General features: G+C 33.1%; 2 protein-coding genes across 2 annotated transcripts; both read left to right on the top strand.

The window, feature by feature from the left end:
* Positions 1–17616: 17616 nt before the first annotated feature.
* On the top strand, positions 17617–19059 carry LOC146534691 (uncharacterized). The gene has a single exon (XM_085193165.1). The coding sequence runs from the start codon at positions 18141–18143 to the stop codon at positions 18696–18698; it is 558 nt and encodes a 185-aa protein (XP_085049291.1). The 5' UTR covers positions 17617–18140; the 3' UTR covers positions 18699–19059.
* Positions 19060–20118: 1059 nt separating this feature from the next.
* Positions 20119–20852, top strand: LOC146534692 (ATP synthase F(0) complex subunit g, mitochondrial-like). Its single transcript, XM_085193344.1, has 2 exons — positions 20119–20298; positions 20663–20852. The coding sequence occupies exons 1-2, from the start codon at positions 20119–20121 to the stop codon at positions 20831–20833; spliced, it is 351 nt and encodes a 116-aa protein (XP_085049470.1). The 3' UTR covers positions 20834–20852.
* The last annotated feature ends 923 nt before the right edge of the window (positions 20853–21775 follow it).

Here is a 21775-nt window from a genome sequence, read left to right on the forward strand (position 1 = left end):
GTAGTGATAAAACACCAATCTTTCGACTTTTCTCATTTATAGGGGTGTCCCAAATTTAACGCAAGATTTGAACCTAAGTGTTGACATCCCTAAAACAAAAAATAAATTTGCTGACCGTTTAGTGTTAGTAAAAATAAAGCATTAGTCGATCTTCTTTGTAGAACAGTATTTCAAATTACAAATTAATTTGATTTAGTTTACAATTAAAAATACACGTGAGTTCCAAGTCTTCTTTAAGCTTTCTAAATTCTGTCTAAGACTTTTCTTTGAGTTCGCTCTTTTAAATTTCTCAGTACTATATACTATTGGACAGAATTAATGTGACAATATTTATTTTCACACGTTGAAATGACAGACATAAATAAGTTCAGTAAACTTGTTTTAATTTGGTATCCTTTTAAGCCTTTCATTTCGATGATTCCCAAAATAAAAATCCAGATTATGAAATGTCATTTTATATGATAAACATATTAAAGGTTACCCATCTATTTATAATCTTGTTAATTATAGTTTAAGTATGTAAATGTATTATTGTACTTGTAATGATTTTTAACAAAGAAAGAAAGAAAAGAGAAAAGAGAGTTTTTTATAGCTTCACGCTGTATCCCGCACGCAGCAGGGTAGACACAAGGATCCTAGTGTTCAGTATCGTTCTCCATTTTCTGCTAAGTTCTTAGGGCATTATTTGTTCAGTGGGTAACTCAATGTCGGGCTTTGTCTCGACACCAAAGCGAAGGAATGAAAATATTAAATATTTCATTTCCTCGAATGAGAATTGAACCTACAACTTGTCTCGCTTAGAGGCTGGTGTTCCTCCGTCTTGACTGGTCTCGAAAACTTTAAAAAAGTAAATAAATTCGCTTACTCTTTTCCTGGCCCAGTAGTACGGTCTGTTAATACAATGGTTGTAGATTCTATTCCCGTTTTTCCCCGCTTTGGAGATTAGACAAAGTGCGGCGTTGAGTTAAGCCCCAGAGTTTACAATCAGACGCTGTCAACGATGGCATCAGTAATGATGTTCAATATGTAGTTTTATCTAGAACGAGCGATATAGAAAGTTGCAATAATGTAACTAGAGCATTATGCTAATATTGTTACTGTTTATACTTTATAATATCTAGTCATTTCATTTTTTTTAATTCTACTTTTGACATATATAAATTAAATAATTTTCATTAAATTCATATATGAGAAATGAGAGCCAAGTTCAATAAAGAATAATGCTAGTTCTCCAATTTGTCGACATCTAGATGGTCATGGTCACTAGGAGTGTGTAAGTCAAGCTCATATTTTCTATTATTCAAGAATATTATGTGGAAACTACCAAAACCTATACATGCGTTGTCTTAACTGACAAGGAAAAGCTAAATATTTAAAATTTTCCCTAAGTCAATCAAAAATCTTAATTTGATCCCCAAAAATACCAATAGGGATAGAATTATTCTTTTTGATGCACTTCTTATGACTGAGGCCTAGACCCAGAGTATTCTTATTAAGAATTCGACTTTGAAAAATATTAAAGGATTTCACGATTTCTCTTAACAATTTTAACTCATTATTTAAAACATTTATAATGTTACCAATAAAAATCATATACACATACAAATATATACACACATTTTTTATAAAAAACATTGTTATTGAAAGTTATTAAGTAAATTATACAGCTATAAAACCTGGTTTCCTCTGTGAAAAAGAAACAAGCTGGTTAGGCGAAGGCGGAATGGACTCCTTTTAAATAAAATAGATTAAGATTTCCACCAACAAAGGGTTTCGTATTTTATATTTACTTCACAACGACTCTTAGAACTGAGCGGGTTCATTTCAACTCTCTCTGCTCGCTCAGTCCTTTCCGCTCGACTATTTATTAGTGAAATACAATAACTCAGCTTACTCTTACGAATTAAACGTAGTCCTTAATGGGTCCGTTCCGCTCGCTGTAGAATCGGGGCTTAAAACCTTTGCACTCTTATAACGTACATAAATAGGTAAGACTTGCGTGGTAGAATGTGAATAAGCTACAAGTCTCTAGAAGCTCTGATGATCCTTATAACGGCAATATTTTACTGGTTCAGCTACTGGGTTACACGTTTTATTAAATGTTTATTGCATGTGGATTTCTTATATCTTCTTACGAGTTATTTACGATCTTGGACTATGCTGGATTTAATTTTGTTATTAATTTATAGCCTTGAGGCAGTCTTGGAGCAGTGACACAAGCCTGTGACTGTAGACGCGACGGTAGTGAGTTCGATTCTCACTCGAGAGTAAAAAGGCAGAGCGCGACGTTTAGTTCCGCCACTCAAAATGCAATGTCACGAAAACTCGGCGGATAGTAGGGGCGAAGTGTCTTATTTAGTACTAGGTTCCCTCTGCCCTGTTATATGCGGGATACAGGTGAAGCCTTTTATTAATATGTTAAACACTTCGCTATACTTATATTTCATTTTAGAGTTTTTCAATTTGTTAGTAGGTAGGTACTTATTACAAGAGATCTGTGTTATCTATTTCTTATTTTAAGTATCACAATAATAAAAAAAATAATGTTGAATCCAAAACAATGTAAAATCCCAATTTCGTCAAGAATTTAATTTTATCCTCAAAATATGAGTTTTAAACGACCGCGTACACTCAGAACAAGGACAAAAAGGGGAAAAATAAACAAAAAAATAATTAAGATAGAGATCAAACACTAGTCTCACTGTTTTTTAAGCCAATGACGTCACGATATTCGCAGTTCATAGAAGAACAAGGAGGCACGTTAAAAACCCGTGATGAAGCAATTATAATAAATAGCAATGACCGTCTTACTCATCTAACCATGGAAGTTGAATGAAAAACATTACTCATAAAAAGTCTTAATTCCTTATTTTTATCTTTTGTGTGTTTTAATGATAACTATTCTAGCGTATACTTTAGCGATGTTTAAGATGAATCTTTACATGCTATAAAGTATTTGTAAAAACACGCGATCGTTTATGATGCGGTTTTCGCTAATAGGCAGAGTGATTCAAGAGAATGGCTTAAACGTAGGTTTTTACGTTACATAGTTTTGTTCGTTTAAAGGAAAATAACAGAAGAGACATTATCGAATACATGAGGTTACTAAGTAAATTATTGTTGGAAGCTCCCAACAAGCAATGCCTCAAAAATTCGGTGTTAGGTGGGAAACGGAGTGTCTTAACATTAGGTTCCCCTAGGTTCCCTTTCCCAAGGTTCCCATTCTGCATCACATCTGATTGGTAATAACGGTTGAGAGTCGTGAGTAACTTGAGGTCTAGAAGAGTTCAAATCCCAAGCCTCGTCATTAGATTTTTCTAATAAGCAATTCTTAGTAACTACATGGGGTAAGCAGTAAGAAAATTTGCAGTATTGCTTCCATAATTTGAAATCCACGTACAGTTGTTCCAAATTAGTTGTCCATCTCGTACTAGAAAGTTGTGATAGTGGCTGTGTTCTCTTTTTGCGCCATTAAATATCTAATAGATCTACGTTTGTGCTCTATTTATTATAATAATATCTAATATGCATACTGACTGAACTGGTAGTACTAGCTTTACTGACAAGATAGTAAGTAACACACGTTTAAGGAAAAATAAAGCGAAACTTCTATAGTAACACTTTGTTTTCATATTTCTCTTTCTCTATGTATCTCTTTTTCTCAATGTGACGAGGGGAAAATGGACAAGCTGAAAATATGTAGAAGTTCAGCCCGCTGGAGTGCAGAAAAAAATAACTTTTCTGTTAACATAATCAATAGAAACGAGCGTTATTGCTTTATTTTTGCTGCATTATGTATGAAATTCGCCGCGTAATCAAAACTGTGGAAAAAATTACAGCTTAGATACATTAAAAAAATATATATATATATCAAAAAATCGATCCCCACTCGAGGGAATTAATTATTTTTATTAATATTTTAATTAATATGCTATGGCACAAAGACAAAAGGCCGGCGTTTAGTTCCGCCAATCAATTCCTCAAAAATTTTGGCGGAAAGTGAGGAACAGAGTGTCTTAACACTAGGTCCCTCTGCCTTCCTTGTAGTATACGGGATACAACGAACGCATTTTAAACCTAACTTCGTGATAGAGTGAAATTGGCAAAGTTCCGAAGCGACGAAAAATGCTTCCCATGTGATATCGATCTACGGTGGTGTTATTGGTGGGGGCGTCTAGTTTACCTGCTTGTCTACTTACTAGTTCGATTATACTAGACAAGTTATATATGGAATAGATAATAATGAATTAATTCTATTTTCTACTACTTCGCCTCAAAGCTTGTATATCTAAATATATAATTACATATTTTTCCAATATTCATACTTAAAATGCACTTTTACATCGACTTAAAGAGTCGGTAAGATGTGCTGAAAGGCACTTACTTAGGTGGTTCTTCCAATAATTGGTATGGAAGCCTCGGTGGGTGAGTCCGACTCACTCTACACTGGTTTTTGTTAAATATAATGTAAGTTCTTAAAATATAAAATCTTCCTTAAAAAATGTCAAACTCACTACTTCCTCGTGTACAGAGAAAGATTCACCAAATGGGCACATGGTTCTAAAAATAATTGACTAGTTTAGTTTCCGATGTTAAGCATTAGTTTCGCAAACATTTTTCTTACGATTTCCCGTATGAATCAGTTTACTAATTAACTATACGGTTCTTGTATGTGTAGTTTTTATAGAGATACAGTACCTACCGACCTTTAAGACCGGGTAAGGGCAAACGAGTCTGTAATACATGATGTTATCTAATAGATGTAAAGGTGATTTCTCTTATTTTCTTTTAGTATTCATCTTCCTGTTTCTTTTTTTTAGGTTCTTTTAATTATGTTTTATTAAATTAGATAAAAAATTATACGTTATTTTGTTAAAATTACTTGTAAAAGAGGAATATAAATAAAGAATATAAAATTTGAAAAATCATAAACCGAATATGGAATTTGGGAACTTAACAAAAAAAAATTGTAAAATATGCTGTTATTTTGTCGAATATAAAAAATGAAAAAAAAAATTATAACAATCTGCGTGCTGCAGCTGCAGTAGAGCAACGTTTCAAAGTAAACATGATGATTATGGGTTCGATTCCCACTCGAAGAAATAATAAATTATTATTTCCTCGAATTACTTCTTATTTCCATAAAATGAAATATCTTAAAAATGAAGGCGGAAAAGGAGTTTAGTGGAGTAGTAGTAGAGCTTTGACAGTGTTCTCTCCGCTAATCCTATTATGCAAAAATAAGCTGTATAACAAAAATAAAAAAAAATAGGTCTAGTATAAATATGTCTCGTCAAGTTCATTGACCTTTCACAGTAAACACAATTATTTAAACAATATACTTTTATAGTTAACGGTTTAGTAAAGATATCTTTATTTGACCAATTGCTTCAATAATCGAGCGTGAAAGTTGACAATGAATATTTGCTAAAATGCGGGTTTTACGTTAAGTAATAATTATGTCATAGAATATTAATATATTTTTGTTATATTTGTGTTGTCTCCAAAGTGGAAATTGGAGTTACAGTAGGTTCCAACAGGTTCCCAATTAGATTCTTTTGTACGCTTAGAACTCTCTCTTTGATTAGCTCTTGCTACTTCGCTAAATACGAAGACAAGGCTTATAATTGAATATTTTATTGTGGACTATTTATAGTAAATAGTTCGGCCTCCCGCAGCTTCGCCCGCTTGAACTTTACGAATAAAAAATATCAATATGACGCTGTATCCTGCACACAGCAGGGTAGGCAGGGGGAACCTAGTGTTAAGACACTCCGCTCCCCACTTTTTGCCGAATTCTGGACTAATCTTAATTTAAATCTTTTGGAATTACATTTTTCTTGCAAATATTTTCGTATGTATAATAGAAAAATGTTTAGTTATTTAATATCTATCTAGGTACAGACAGACAAAAATACTAAAATTATTTGCTTATGTTTTATTAGGTATAGTATAAATAAATGTATACACTTGAAAAAACACGAGGAACAGAGGATGGCTGTTGATAGTTGTGAGTTCGAGCCCCTCTCGAGTAAAATTATTTTCATTTCTCCGCCCCGATAGACGTTGAGTTACGCGATTTATTTTCTCGAATGGACAATATTGCTGTTTGTTATCTGAGTGACTCATAGTAACCATCTATATTTCATGATAAATATTATACTATTTATAAATTTGCCATTCTATAGTACACGGTTATTTTGAAATCACAGACAGATACTTCAATTTTATTTAAATGTACAGATTATAAAAACATTATAAGCTATAAATAAGATAATTGAAATCGAAAAATGAATATAAATAAATATACTTGAAGGCATCTCGTTCAATACTTAAATTAACATTCCATTGATATTTTTAAACGACCTAGACCCGGGCCTATTCATTTTTTAATACATACTCTTAAATATTTACAATTTTACACATTTTTTTTGTATGTAGCGTGAGATCATCAATGTATTTAACAACGCATTGCGTGACCGGTGCCTAGGCTAGCCAGGTCACGATAGCTGACTTCGCTCATAAGTTCTAAACATATTATTATTAAGTACTTTTTTAAATTGTATAGATATTTGCAGAAAAATACTGTAAATACCAGAATATTTTATTTTCCCTTGACGAGGCATTACTTTTAAGACATACGCCAGTGTGTGAAACGAAGTTAAAAAGCTGGAGACTATTAATGGAATGGCACACTTAGGAAAGAAAGATACTTATAAAACGTATAAAAATTTGAACGTAGCATAGCGGGACTTGAATCCGCGCCTCCTGTAAACCGACCAAGCGCTCTGAGCACTAAGTCATACGTTCTCATCAAGTTACGTTGAAATTCTTATACGCTTGTCACAATTAATGTATGTTATCATCTATATATATAAAATCGAAAGGTCACTCACTCATCACGAAATCTCAGAAACTGCATGTGCTAGGAATCACTTGAAAAGGAGTTACTTATAGGACATAGGTGCTCGCTAAGACGGGAATTTGCAATATTCGACTTCTAAGGGTATGAAATAGGGGTTGAAAGTTTGTATGGATTTTTTTAAAAATCGCCACTGATTTTTATAAGATTTGAAATTAAAACTCTTAAAATTATTTAATTGAACACGTGTTTCATGGTTTATTAGGATTCACCCCTAAAAGTGCAAATAAGCGGGCGAAGCTGCGCGCGTCCGCTAGTTACCAATAAAGAAACTGTTTTCAATGTTACTACATCTGATAACGTACAAACATCGGAGAGCCAAAATTCCCCACATAACGATTTTTTAATCAAAATTGATCGATTGATGTGAAGAGAACGTGTTCCTAAAACTCTTTAGTTCGATCTAGATTCACTATCCACCGCATGCAATGTTTTAATGCAGCTCTTTTTATCCTTCTTTCATATCAAGTAGCACATAACAGATAAGGCAAAGGGAACCTGGGAACCTAGCGTATATATTTCAAATATTAAAATAAAATATATAATAGTTGGTTTATACATATTATCTACTGCAAAGTACATAAAAAACAACAATTTAAAATATATATTTATACAGGTATATATATATATTTATACAGGTAGGTTTATAAGGTAGTGGTATAATTATATACCTGTCTACAAAAAGCACACAGCCAAATGTCTAATTCCGTAGTCAAGTGAGCGGAAAATTGAACAGATGGAATGGACAATAGTCGCGGGCGTATGTTTATTTTTTAAACGGTATTTTAATTTGTACTGTATTCTTATTTTCAATTGCAATGTCTCGATCGAAAGAGTATGGGTTCGAATTCCACTGTTTTTAATTGTTTCCGTTAGTAGTAGACAATTCTTAGTCCAGAACTTAGTCCAATTCTTAGTCCAGTTAAAATAATAAGCATTCCTTGTGGAAATTAGATATAATATGATAGTCATTAGTCCGTCTCAGTCCACGGCTTGACAAAAGCCTCTGCTAGTCTCTAAAATAGCATGCCACAAGCTCGATGTTCAGCTATTTCCTTCCAACTACAAGAGTTTTTAAGTGTTTTTATTATTTAACCCATTTTCCTTATTTCTGTACATTTAAAATGTCTGAATTCTACAAAAATTTTGAATTCTCCTTAAATATTCAACGTATAAACAAGTTATATTATGTGTATTGAATGTTTGAATGGATTTGAAGCTGTTCCTTTTGGATAGCGTCCAAGCGATTTAGCCAAGTCAGCCACTTATGTAGGCAGATCAGGTAATGTCAAAATTTGTTTACGGCTGTTGCAACTTTCTTGTTTATACCTCTTCGTAAGAAGCATTGGTACTCCAAAAATTTGATAAATGATAAATAATTTATATTTTTTATTTTGCTGTAGGTTTTTATTCTGAAAAAATATTTTTTTGATTCTATAGTAGGTGAAATAAAGTTATTTTAATTTTCCCCTCTCAATAGTCAGTAATCTGCTTAATTTTCGAGTAGTATGTTTTTTTCCAGCGGTACGGTGGATCCCGCATATAGCAGGGTAGACAGAAGGAATCTAGTCTTAATACTAAGTCAATTTTCTGAAGAATTTTTGGGACATTGCGTGTTGAGTGCTGGAACTCAACGCCGCGCTTTACCTTGAGAACGAAGAAATGAAAATATTAATTAACACTAATTATTTTTACCCCAGTTGGAATCGAACCCACAACCACCAACTGTGCCACGGCCCCAACTAATCAATATAAACGCACAATTTTCTGAATTCTTCCTCACTGACGTACCATACCACCTACGAAGACATAAGTCGATATGAAATTTAATACTACGTGCAATATAAAACACGTTATACGATCAGGCAAAGTGTTACATGACCTTTAAACTTCCGTAAAATGATGATGATGTTATTGGAGGCCGTAGTGGCGCACCGGCACAAGGGTGTGACTGTAACGCGACGGTTGCGGGTTCGATCCCCACTCGAGGAAGTGAAATATTTATTTATGTTTATTCGCTCTGGTGTCGAGGCAAAGCGCGGCGTTGAGTTCTGCCACTCAACACGCAAAGCCTTCAAAATCCTACTCTGCTGTGTGCGGGATATAGGCGCGGGCGCAAGAGCGCAGGACCGGACGGAGTGGCTAGCATTAGGAGAGGCCTATGTCCAGCAGTGGACTTTGAAAGGCTGATTCATGGATGGATGGAATATAATAATAAGCCTGGAACTCACTCACATGCAATACGGCGGATTTCAGCTGAAAAACGGAGAGTCTCAACACTAGAATACAGTGTGAAGGTAATATAAATAACGGTAGTACATGCTAATTCAATTTAATATAACAGTTAGATCCAAAGACTTTAAAACGAAATAATCAATTTAGTAAATGTCAGCACATAGTGTAATTGACTTTATCCCCATTTAATAATAATATAACGTTAATATATCAAGAGTAACGTTTGAAATGAAAGTATTTGATATTCTATTACGGCCGAAACTAATTTGGCCGCAAAAAACGTAGTTAGCATGAACCACCCACACTTGAAACTAGCACAGAAAAATGTGATGGCGCCGCACCCGCTGTACCTCTACCATGGATTACATTAAGCACTGGAACCAATTGAATTGTAATTCTAATAAAAAATGTGGAATTCTTTAAACGTTTTAGTAATTCTAAATTTTAAATAATTTCAATTGTTTTGAATTCTATTTCTAAATCTAAACATAAGTTTTTTATAGCTTCGTGCTGTGTGTAGGAGGGTAAGCAGATTGAGCTTAGTGTTCAGATACTCCTCTTCCTAATCTCCGCCGAATTCTGGAGGAATTACGTATTGAATGGCGGAACTTAACGCCTCGACACCAGAGGGAAGAATTGAAAATATTTAAATATATCATTTCCTCGAGTGGGAATCGAACCCACACGGTTTAGGCCCCTTACTTATTTGCTACTATGAGCTTACAATTATTTTAAATCTAAATGTATTTGAATGTAACAACGTTTTATATTATCGCTGCAATCATACGAGAATAATATTGATGGTAGAGGCATTTATTGAGGTCTCCACAGCCGAGCAAAAAACTGTCCAGTTAGACGCCGAAGGCAATGAACTGGTGAACGGGGACAGCCCACAAAAACCATTTGGGAAACGAAAAATGTGATCGCGTCTCCCAAATGCAGTTCACATGTCTAATGCTGTTTGGAAATGTACTGTTATATATTATTTTTTTTTTCTATATTTATATATTACAAATATCTTTAGGATCATTGGTTTAAATATAATAGATAAGGAGTTGGAATAGCTATTTTGCACTGACTATTGGGTTTTCTTATAACCACTTAAAAATATAACATTATAAGTATTTATTATAGCTTGTTCTAGACTGGAAACAACACCTCGACGAGCGTAATGTATCACGTCCTCTAGCTAGATGGGGTGACGATATTCGCAATATGGCGGGCAACGGCTGGATGCGAAGAGTTGAAGATCGAGCTCAGTAGTGTGCCATTGGAGAGTTGGAGTTCAGCAGTGGAAGAGGACACACTGATGATGATGATGATGTAAGTTTAATTTTGGTCTTTTAGATTTCTTAATATATTATAGTGGTCATAGTATTACATGGAAAGGGAAGAGACCAAGAAAGTGCAAATATGTCCTAACATTTAATGAATATAATTCTTCTTTCTTTTTTTTCAGCTTAAATGTATCTCGCATATAGTAAACTAGCGACCCGCTCGCGGTTTCACCCGCGTGAGCTATGTTATTATTAATTTCTGTCTCCATGACTACGTCCTAGTGACGTCTATGCAAAATTTGAAACTCCTAGCATTTGTAGTAACGAAGTTTCATACAAACTTTCAACTCCAAAAACAACCCCCTTAGAAGTCGAATATTGCAAATTCCCGTCTTAGTGAGCACCTACGTCCTATAAGTAACTCCTATGCAAAATTTGAGATTCTTAGCACTTGTAGTATCTGAGATTTCGTGATGAGTGAGTGACCTTTCGATTTTATATATATAGATTGGAATTAAATATAAAAAAGTGGATATAACTTTTTTATATTTAATTCCAATACTGTCATTCTTGAGATTCCATTTTGAAAGTAATACGGAAGTTCATTAGAAGCATCGTAAGAGTTAGGTAAAACTTTTTGGCTCTACAACGCCCTTTAAATTTTGTACGCATTTTAAATGTTATATAACCACACGATTATGGTCGTTTACACGAGTTAGGTGATTTATAGTTTCATACTATTTGTACTTTGGAATACGTAACTCTGGCTTTCTGATATAACTTGTCGAAAAGCAAATAACTGTTTGCCCATTATAAGTGGGTAAATAACTTTCCTCTTCAAAAGCGAAGAAAAGTGAATGATAAACTTCATTCATTTAACTTCGTTATCGGCAAAGTGGAAGAGAACGGAGTGTTTTAACACTAGATTCCTTTTGTCTCCCCTGCTGTGTGATGATACAGTGTGACGCTAAAAAATACTTCGTTAATTTATTATTTAATGTTCTATAATTATGATAGTATAGATTACGGTGACATTGTCTCAAGATAACTAAAGTTGGTTAACATGTTTAAATGTTTTATAAAAATTCTACAGCCTACAATATAAACTATTAAATATTAATATCCAGGCCACTCGTGGCGCAGGGACACAAGTCTTGTTGGCAAGGTCGTGGGTTCACTGGTCCACATGGGCGAGAGGGGAGCAGAGTTAGGACACTCTGCAGTAGGACACTAGGCTCCATCTGTTTCCCCTGCAACAAGCGTCTTCAAGATGCATAAAAAAAAGATGACACGTCTCCAAAACATCACGTCACGTCAATCAAACATCATCATTTCATTAATAGCTTATATTTCTAATAAACAGCATGGCTAATTACATGAAGGCCGTATTACCTTGAAATTAACAAATAAAACGTGACTAAAACGAACGAAGCGACGGTAAATCATCGTTTTCCGTTATTTAATACGGAATACAAGTTTAATTATGAATAACAAGATGGCACGAATTATTTGAATTTATAAACTTATAAAATAAACATTTTAATTGTTTTTGTTGAGACTGTAAAACCGACTGGTTGTGGGTTCGATTCTCTCTTGAGGAGATGAAATATTTATTTCAATTTATATTTCCATTTCTTCGCTCTGGTGTCGGCAGAAAGTGGGGAAAGGTGTGCACACTAGGTTCACTAGGTTCCCTCTGCCTACCCTGCTGTGTGCAGGATACAGCGTGGAGCTGATTTAATTTCTTTTACATATAATTGAGGCTACCTGACACACTTGCCCAAGCACGGGATCTTAAACGCGACGTCTGTTGGATTCCCACTCGGAGGAATAATTAATTATTATTTATTTCTTCGCTCTAGTTACAGGGAAAAGCACGGCGTTTAGTTCCGTGACTCATAATGCAATGCCTCTAAAATTTAGCTGAAAGTGGAGAACACTAAGTTTGCCTACCCTAAAGGTGGTATACTAAAAATAAACTAATAAGGTATACAGTCACTATTCTAATTTGGCCAGCTTCCCTTAGTGTTTTTATTCAAAAAAAGTAATAACATTTAAATGAATGTTGTTTGAACAAAACTGTTATAAATAACTGTTTTATTAAATTAGCTGGAAAACAAAAGCAATGAAGATTAGTGAGTAAATAATTATGTTTTACAAGCGGGCGAAGCCGCGAGCGAGTCGCTCGTACATCTATATATATAAAATCGAAAGGTCACTCACTCATCACGAAATCTTAGAAACTACATGTGCTAGGAATCTCAAATTTATATACTTATAGGACGTATAGGAATTTGCAATATTCGACTTTTAAGGGATTGTTTTTGGGGTCGAAAGTTTGTATGAAACTTCGTTACTACAAATGCTAGGAGTCTCAAATTTTGCATAGACGTCACTAGGACGTAGCCATGGAGACAGAAATTAATAATAACATAGTTCATGCGGGTGAAACCGCGAGCGGGCCGCTAGTAATATATATATTAAATTTCCAATCTTAGAGTCGGAAAAAACAAAGCATGTAAGTTCAGCTAACATGTAATTACCAAGGCGAGTTACGAAACAGTGAACGGTAGTGCATCGTCGTCGTCCATATTTGATTGTGATCGCTGCAATAACTGGCTTATACAAACATTTCCTATTAGTTTAACCATTAGCTCTTGTTTAAAATGGACGATCTATTTAGACACGTAATGTTCTAAGTTTGTTAAGTTTGTTAAGTTTGTTCGTGTGTAAGAATAGAAAGAGTTTTATAGGAGTGTAGGTTGGTGTCGAAATCGTAGTATGGTTGCAATGGAAACGTTGGCGTAATTTTTCGAAATTAACTTACAATTCATTGTATGAAAAAGAAGCTTCGTTTCGCAGTTAAATGTTTAATTAAAACATTGTTTCTACATTAACTCGTGTGGTGCTTTAATCTAAGATAACTTTAGATATTGTGTCTGAATGTTTCTTAAGGAATTTTATTTTACGAAATATTACCTATGGCCTGAATTTATAACTCGGTTTCAAGCCTGAGATCGATCTTGAGATGCCTAAGACTAATTTATTAAGAATTTCAGCATCCACATACTTTTAAGCACACATACATATTTTTTTTCTGAAAAGGTTAAAAAGAAATACACATTTTACTAAACAGTTGCTCATTCTGTAGGAGTTATGGCGTAAGAGCACAAGCGTGTGCCTGAAAACATGGCAGATTATGGGTTCGATTCCCACTCAAGAAAATGAAATATTTAATATTTTCACTTTTTCACTCTGGTATGAAAGTGGGGAGCGGAGTGTCTTACACTAGACACCCTCTGCCTGCGCTGCTATATGTGCGACACTAAAAAAAGGTGCTCCTTCTGACGCAAACAATCCTATTAGGAAAACTACTCAAATATACCTAACTGGTTACAGTACGGTCAACAAGTCTTGGCTCTGAAGTTTGGTTTTCCATGCTTTTCTGCATAGTTCACCCCTAAAGAAAATAACAAACACTAATGTCTTATTTTTGGTTACAAAATAACCATAAATATTTTCTTGTTTTTGAGTATTTTCTTCCTGAAATCAAATCTGCACAGCTATCTACAGCTAACTTATCGAGCCACAACTCGTCAGCCATACTATAGTAGTGTTAATCAAACACAACTCACGTAATTGATTAGCCTCTAAACTAGGCAAGTCACGGCAATAAGAGTCACCTTCGTTCGTCTTATACCATTGTCATAGTGTATTGTTTCATTCACACTTATATACTAACTATTTTGGAGTTCGAGGCAGTAGTGCTGTTTTCTCAAACTTCGATGTCGATTCTTAGGGTTGAGGTTGTGTAAGCAACACGTGTCAAGGAAAGTTGGCGAGGACCGGCTGACTTTAAAGTATAATATTTATTATTCAAATAATGAATAATGAAGAAATTATATTTTTAATAGACTTCAAAAAAGGAGGAGGTAACTTCGTCGTTTTTGAACCGATTTAGAAGATTCTTTCTATTTAGACAGAAGATGTTTCATGGGTCGGTCCTATGATAGGGAAACCAGTCTGATCATGGCATCTCAGATAAATCGAGAGTAACCTTCGAAAACCGTAGGGGCGCCTAGTGTGTATATATTTTTTTACATTAAGTTTTTTAAAGCACTATAAATTATTGAATATGAGCCAAAAGAGTGTATTGAAATCTTCAACGATTAATTCGCATAGATTTTTCCACTTTTTCGTTTACTGCTTGGAGTTGTTTTTTTTTGTTAAAGTTATTATTTCATTTAAAGGTCCCTTTCTTATTTTAAGATAATATTTGGAAACATCTTTCACACCTACCCAGGTGGAAAAAGTTTAAGAAATTGGCAAAATCATTGCATAGAAGAATATAATTTGAATCATATTGTTTATTTAGCCTTAACGCCATAGATAAGTTCATATATCTACTTTAATTCAATAATTATCATTTTGAATACGTAAGTACAAAAAATTACCATTTCACTTTATGTCAACATCCAAAAGCGTTTCTCTAAAATATATTAAAACGGAGAAAACTTACGTATTACGCAATAAAAGGAGTGTTGTTAAAACTATTTATTATATTTAGCGAATGGTAAAACGAAAGTACAAACTGAACACGACTTGTGACACAACAATTAGAGCCTTATTACGACTTACGACACAACAATCTGTTCTACTTACAAATAATGTGATAAAATATGCATAAGCTTTTATGATTTTAAGTTTTTTTTTAGTTTCACGATGTATCCCGTACAAAACGGATTAGGCAGAGGGAACATAGTGTTAAGACACTCCGTTCTTCATTTTCTGCCGAATTCTGGATGCACTGCATGTTTGCCTAGACACCAGAGCGAAGAAATGGAAATATAAACGTAAATAAATATTTCACTTCCTCGAGTGAGGATCGAACCCACAAACGTCGCGTTATAGTCACACACTTGTGTCGCTGCACCACGACGGCCAACTTTTATAAGTAGCACTTTCCGTAGACTTACAATCCTGAAATTGTAGGGAAGCCTCGGATGGAGAGCCGAGCTGAGAGCTGGAAAGTTCGCCCTTAACCGGCTAAGAAAAGGAAATGCATTGTGAAATAAGCGTCAAGGTAAACACAATCAAAAACAAATAAGTACTTAAAGCCTAATTTATGGCAAACAGCGATTAATAAATACGCATAATACTTAAAATTATGTAAATAATATTGAGTCAGATTTGAAATGTAGGTCAATCTGTAATTACATATCCACAATTGTATATTACCGCGAATGGTAAGAATATATGTGAATTAATATGAACGCCACAAATGATTGTTCTTTATAACAATCGTATTAAAAATCTTATAGCAACATTTTTAATATAACAGAAGTCGGTTAAACAAAACTAGTAAGAATCGTTTAGAAATTTCGCTCGGTTGTCAAGATTTGTGTTTAGGACCATATATCTGGCTTAAGTACTTTTACACAAAGGTACTTTCAAATTTAACAAGCCCATCTAGAATTAGACCTTTGTGATGCAGTGGAGTCGTGATGATTGTAGGTTCAATATTCACTTGCTGGAATGAATCGTTTTCAATTCCCCGGTCTGAAATGAAGTGTTTAAGCACTACGTTTTCTCCGCCTACCCGTGGTACTATATACCGCGTAAATGACATTATAAATATTTAAAATACTTATGTAAATGTTTTATAAACCTTTCCAAGTATATAAAATTTTCAATTAACTGTACAAAATTTCAATTTACCAAGCATTGTTACCCATATGATGTAATTAAAAATACTTTTTAATTTTTTTATGACACACGTGAAAGCAAATTGGCAGATTTGTATAAAAGCTTAAATAAGATTATCTTTAGTGCTCTGGTTTCATAATTGATTACTTCTTACGGTATATTCAAGTATTGGATTTTAATTAAAGTATTAGTAAGATATAGTAACATTTTATGTAATAACATTTTTTTGAGTTTGGAGGCTGGTGAGAGGCTGAGATATAGGGAGCTTGGGCCGCAAGTCCGAAGCACAGCTTCGAACAGCAACGAGATGAGCCCGATTGAACCCGCATCCCGCGATGCCATGTAAAGCTAACTTTTTTCCACCAAGAAGAAAACAGATTAGTTTAAAAGCTAACACTTTTTATCTCATCCACAGTCAACTAGCAATACCATCTAAAAATATTATTTGAATAAAATATATTTTATTTATTTATTGTTTATCAGTTTATTATTTCTTCTCTTGAATTTAAATTAAAAAAATAATTATTACAATTAACATTAGGGAAGTGATAATAATAAATAATATATGTATATATATTTCTGAAGTTAAACTATTGTTAAGTACTTATTTAACATAAAATACCTACCTGGGTGGTAATTGCTAAGAGCCTGTAACTCTGCAATAAGACGAACATTATACTTCACTGTATTTTAAGTAACTACTTACTTAACGAAGTTCAATACCCGGCAATGTTCAAGGATACGTGACCACAAACAACTAACAAGACAAAAATTACTTATTGTTATATTCAATATTTATTCTACTCTAGCCACATACATGATGCACGTCGTTTTATTTAATTTAATATGTAGACATTGTTATGAGAAAATATAAGAAAATACAAGCAATATAATATATAGGTACTTTTTAAAAAAATATTAATATATATTTTTGAGAGTTAGTAATGTTTTTTGTGTAGGTAGTAGGTTCATAAGGTGGAGCCTTATGAACCTACTACCTACAGTTCACCTACCACAAGTCTGTGTTATATTAAAAAATATTATGTGATTATTAATATTATTTAATAATTAAAATATACATTATAAATAAAGAAAATAAAAAAGGCTAAGTAAAAATAAGATTTATTGGTTAATATAAATTATTATATTATTATAATATTAATTGGTAGGTATATATATGTACCTAAGTTATTACTGGCTGTTTACATTTTTATCCTTTCTGACACATTTTTTTTTCTAAACGTCAAATTAATTGTCAACATCGACTTACTAGTTTACTAATATAATTATGAATATTACGTATAATTGATGAATATTACTACCGTACATTATATAATCCATAATCCACTATTATTTTTAGTAAATTTTATTAGACCTGAAAAAGAGTTTTAAACAGAAGAATAAAAACATTGCTTATTTAAATGGCAAGAGCAGCGAGAATTGCATTAGATATGGCGTTAGGTGCGTAAGGTTTAAGTAAAATCTCAAAGAAATTTTGCAAAACAAATATTTGCACAGTATTTGATATAATAATATTTGAAAAAAACAAAATGAAGTATTATTTTTATATTCATAATTGGCACGTTTGTTTTGCAGTTTCTCTGAGAGTAGTTCGTCCAGTCGTATCAAAGTTGTGGCTTTCAGCAAAAACCGCTGCACAAAAAACTGCAATAAAACCTTTGGTATGTAATATTGTAGTGGAAAAGACAGAATACGCTTTAGATATATTAACCGACAAATTGATATTGGTGATGACTGCACTCCGTGATCGTCAGCTACCTAAAGAGAAAATATATTTAGAAAAGGAATTAGAAAAAATTAAAGAAAGAATATCAAAGACAAAATGTTAATTATTTACTTATCAAATACAAAATCTTTGTTCGGAAATAAATAACAACAAATATGATTTATATATAGTAAAACAAATTACAACAAATATAATTTTTACTTTAAACGCTGGGCGACCAGCCATTACTTACATACATATACGGGTACTGGTAATGGTAATATATATTTTTTCTATTTTAGAAGCAAGCAAATCGTTGAGATCAGCTTCAGTAATGTCATGGCAATATTTAAAAACTGAAGCTGTACCGCCTATGACACTTAGTTTTTTTCATGGCCCGGGCGGTAAAAAGTTAGAAGACATCGTCTCACGGACTACTAACAATTTTATTGCTGGAATTGAAAATAAAATTAAACAAATGGAACTTGAAAAGTTAAAGGAAATTCAACGTAAAGAGGCGGAAGCCAAACTTTTACAAGAAAAAATCAAAGCAGAAGCGAAGCGAAAATCTGAGGAGGCCAAGAAAGAAGCAGCTAAAAAAATAGCTGCAAAGGATAAGGCTCAGCTCAAAGCTAAGGCGTCAAGTGCTCCAGAAACGAAAACAAAACAAGCTGCTGCGGAACCTAAACCAAAACAAGCTGCTGCAGAACCTAAATCTAAACAAGCTGCTGCTGAATCTAAACCAAAACAAGCTGCTTCCGAGGCTAAACCAAAACAAACCGCTGCAGAAGCTAAACCAACGAAAACTGCTACTGATAAAAAAAAGAAATAAATATAGGGCAAAAAAATAATACCACTAAAAAGCAAATAATAAGATAATAATTTTAATTATATCTTATTGTATGTACGTGGTTATAATTACATTATTTGAAGGTCTTGTTGAATTGTTATATTTTTTCACGTTCTCTTCGGAAGGATGCTTACAAATAAATATAGAAAACGCTAATTGTTTATAATCCAAATTTTAAAAAATCCTTGGGTGGTCGTGTTTTGATTATAAAAATTATATATGCGTCCAGCGGGACTCTGAAACTTTATGTATTATACATTTAAAGCCTAAGCACATAAATCACGTCATATTTTTGTTTATATTGACGTTTTCGTTTTTTAATATATAATTACAAACATATAATATGTATTCGTATATGTAAATAACAATTATATAATTATCAGCTACACTAAATGTTTTTTTTTATAATTTACCTTATTTTATAATGTCAATATATTGTATATCTTCGTTGTCCGTTTATCTGTCTGTCCGTTTTTCAAAGTCATTTTTCTCAACATCTCTTGGAGGTATGAAGCGAAAACTAATATAATTATGAAAAAGTGAAAACTGTACAACAGTGAAATAAATGTAGGAAACAGATTTATAATTTATGGGTATATTAAAAAAAATTGCAAACTTACATTTGTAGTTCTTTTAATAGAAAATTAATACCGCAAGCTTATTTGTCATCTTTTTAAAGTTTTTCTTCTCATTCACCTATAATCATGAAGTTTGTACAGAAGACATCGGCGAGCGAGTCCGACTCTCATTTGACAGAATTTAATTTCCACCCCTTAAAGAACCATAAAAAGAGGCATCATTTTCTGTAATAATACACACAACACAATTTTATTTTAAGTATTTTCAATTTATCGTACATGTTTTTTCTGCTAAGTTAATAGAGGAAGTTCAATGTCGACAATTGACCCAAGGCTATCTTTTGCAAGCTAGAAACCTAGGGACAACTGTCATCAAAAAATAAATAAAACTGCTTAAGCAATATTACCTTTATTAATTTTCTTTACTTTTAGATGAAAATTATAATAATGTCATCTTGAGCACACGTAAATTTAGGTCCCAGTGAGGTCGAAATATACGACCTTGTGATATTTGTCGAATATTTCGAAAAAGTTTACACTACTATTGTCTATTAAAATATAAAATCTCTAATGTAACTAATTAGGCAAAGAAAAAAATATATCAGTCAAATATAAGCGTTGATATATCTCGGTAATACATTTATATAAATTATTCGAAATAAATTAATATCATGGCTTCAGGTGTTCACATTGCAAAATATGCCAACATTCTAAATAGTAAGATACGTTGCTGTTTTTACTTTTGTATATAATTTTGTTTCCCCATTAAGTAAGCATTACAAAATGATTTCTAAAAAATATTTTAATTAGGATATAGGATGAACATGTCTAGCCTCATAAGCAACGTCTTTATACCTGCCTTAAGAGAACGTCAAAATGAAATAACTGAAGTAATAAAAGAAAAGTCATCAAAAATATTACCAACGGACATAGCGCAAAAGATGCGTGCAGCTAAAGGGTTTTATAGACTAGAAATGGCTCCACCAAGCTTAGATGAGAAGAAGGTATCTTATAGTTGTTACTGAACTTATTTATATATATTACTGCTATTTTTTATCACACATAAAAAGCTAAAAAGCTTAGCTACCTTTTTCCAAATAGGTCACTGGAATAAGTGACCGTCTGGGAACACCGCGTGTAATTTAGACGACGACTTAGTAACATGCATTGGCGTTCCTGCGGCATTTCATGTAGATAGAAAGGGTTTACGCTGGATTTTAATTTGGTAGAGTCATAGAGTCCACAAAAAAAGGAAAAGTGTTAAGGCCATATTAGAAAGGCAATATAAAAAAACATAGACACTATATTTTATTTTAATCTATGAAATGCATAACTTAGTAGGTGCAATTAAAATTTCATTGGTTTCAGCAAATGCTAGAAGATATTGCACTAGTCAAGGAATTTATCAAAAAAGGTTGTTTCAAATATATTACTGTTAGACAAGCCTGGTTGATGTTTTTAGTTTGCATGGAGATAGGGTTATGGTTTTTCTTAGGTGAAACAATTGGAAAATTCCATATTGTTGGATACAAAGTTTAAGAACTTGTCTTATACTTGCTAATATTGCATCTTTGCTTAACGACGTAGTAGATTTTTTATCAAAGAATAAAATAATGTTATGCGAATTAATATGTTCCATTTCTTTTATTTATTGTTATAGATATTTGTAACATTAAAATCAAATCAAATCAGCCTCACACTGTATTCCACATACAGCAGGGCGGGCAGAGGGAGCCTAGTGTTAAGACACTCCGTTCCCTATTTTCCGCCGAAATCTGGAGGCGTTGCATGTTGAGTGGCGGAACTCAACGCCGCTCTTTACCACGTGTAATGGTAGCAAAGCACAGAGAAGAAATGAAAATATAAATTTAAATAAATGTTTCACTTCCTCGAGTGGGGATCGAACCCACAGCCATCGTGTTACAGTCACACCCTTGTGCCACTGCGCCACGACGGCCTCATTCATTGTAACATTATAAGTGAGTGTTTTGGTATACCTTTTTGTTATATGAAACTATTTTTTTAAAGTTTATGCAATTGATTCTACGGAATTTTCTCACTCTCTACTTAATAAGTAGGAGTGAATGTGTGCAAATTTTAAGTGAACTGATACTTATTTCCATTTCTTGATTTCTTAAGATTTAATAGGATTAAAGTGCGATATAAAATCGAACATCTAAATAACAGCAACTTAAAATTAGTAACATGACAATTCAGTAATAGTTTACGACAAAATTCTTTCCATTTTTTTTGTCGAAAAGGTTGATAGTCTGGGAGTCTTTTCTAAATGTTACTCAACATGGGGGTACCCTATGTACTCTTTAAAGTTTAAAAGCAAAAGTATAGACTACTTTATGATTACGGCGAGAGCGACTACATACTTATTTAATTCTGAAATGTGCATAAAAATTAGTAAATTATTATGAATTTGTATTTATATAAAAATCACATCTGCAATATATTACTTCACACACTAGTAAC

This window comes from Heliconius melpomene, chromosome 11 (assembly GCF_056956725.1).
Source record: "Heliconius melpomene rosina isolate 202511_hmr_F chromosome 11, ASM5695672v1, whole genome shotgun sequence".
Taxonomy (NCBI): Eukaryota; Metazoa; Arthropoda; class Insecta; order Lepidoptera; family Nymphalidae; genus Heliconius; species Heliconius melpomene.

Excerpts from the sequence above, each read along its gene's own strand:
- LOC146534691 (XM_085193165.1), top strand. The coding sequence starts at position 18,141 with ATGGTAATATATATTTTTTCTATTTTAGAAGCAAGCAAATCGTTGAGA.
- LOC146534692 (XM_085193344.1), top strand. The coding sequence starts at position 20,119 with ATGTCTAGCCTCATAAGCAACGTCTTTATACCTGCCTTAAGAGAACGT. Across the intron at positions 20,299-20,662 it reads CAAGCTTAGATGAGAAGAAG|CAAATGCTAGAAGATATTGC; the intron begins GTATCTTATAGT and ends CATTGGTTTCAG.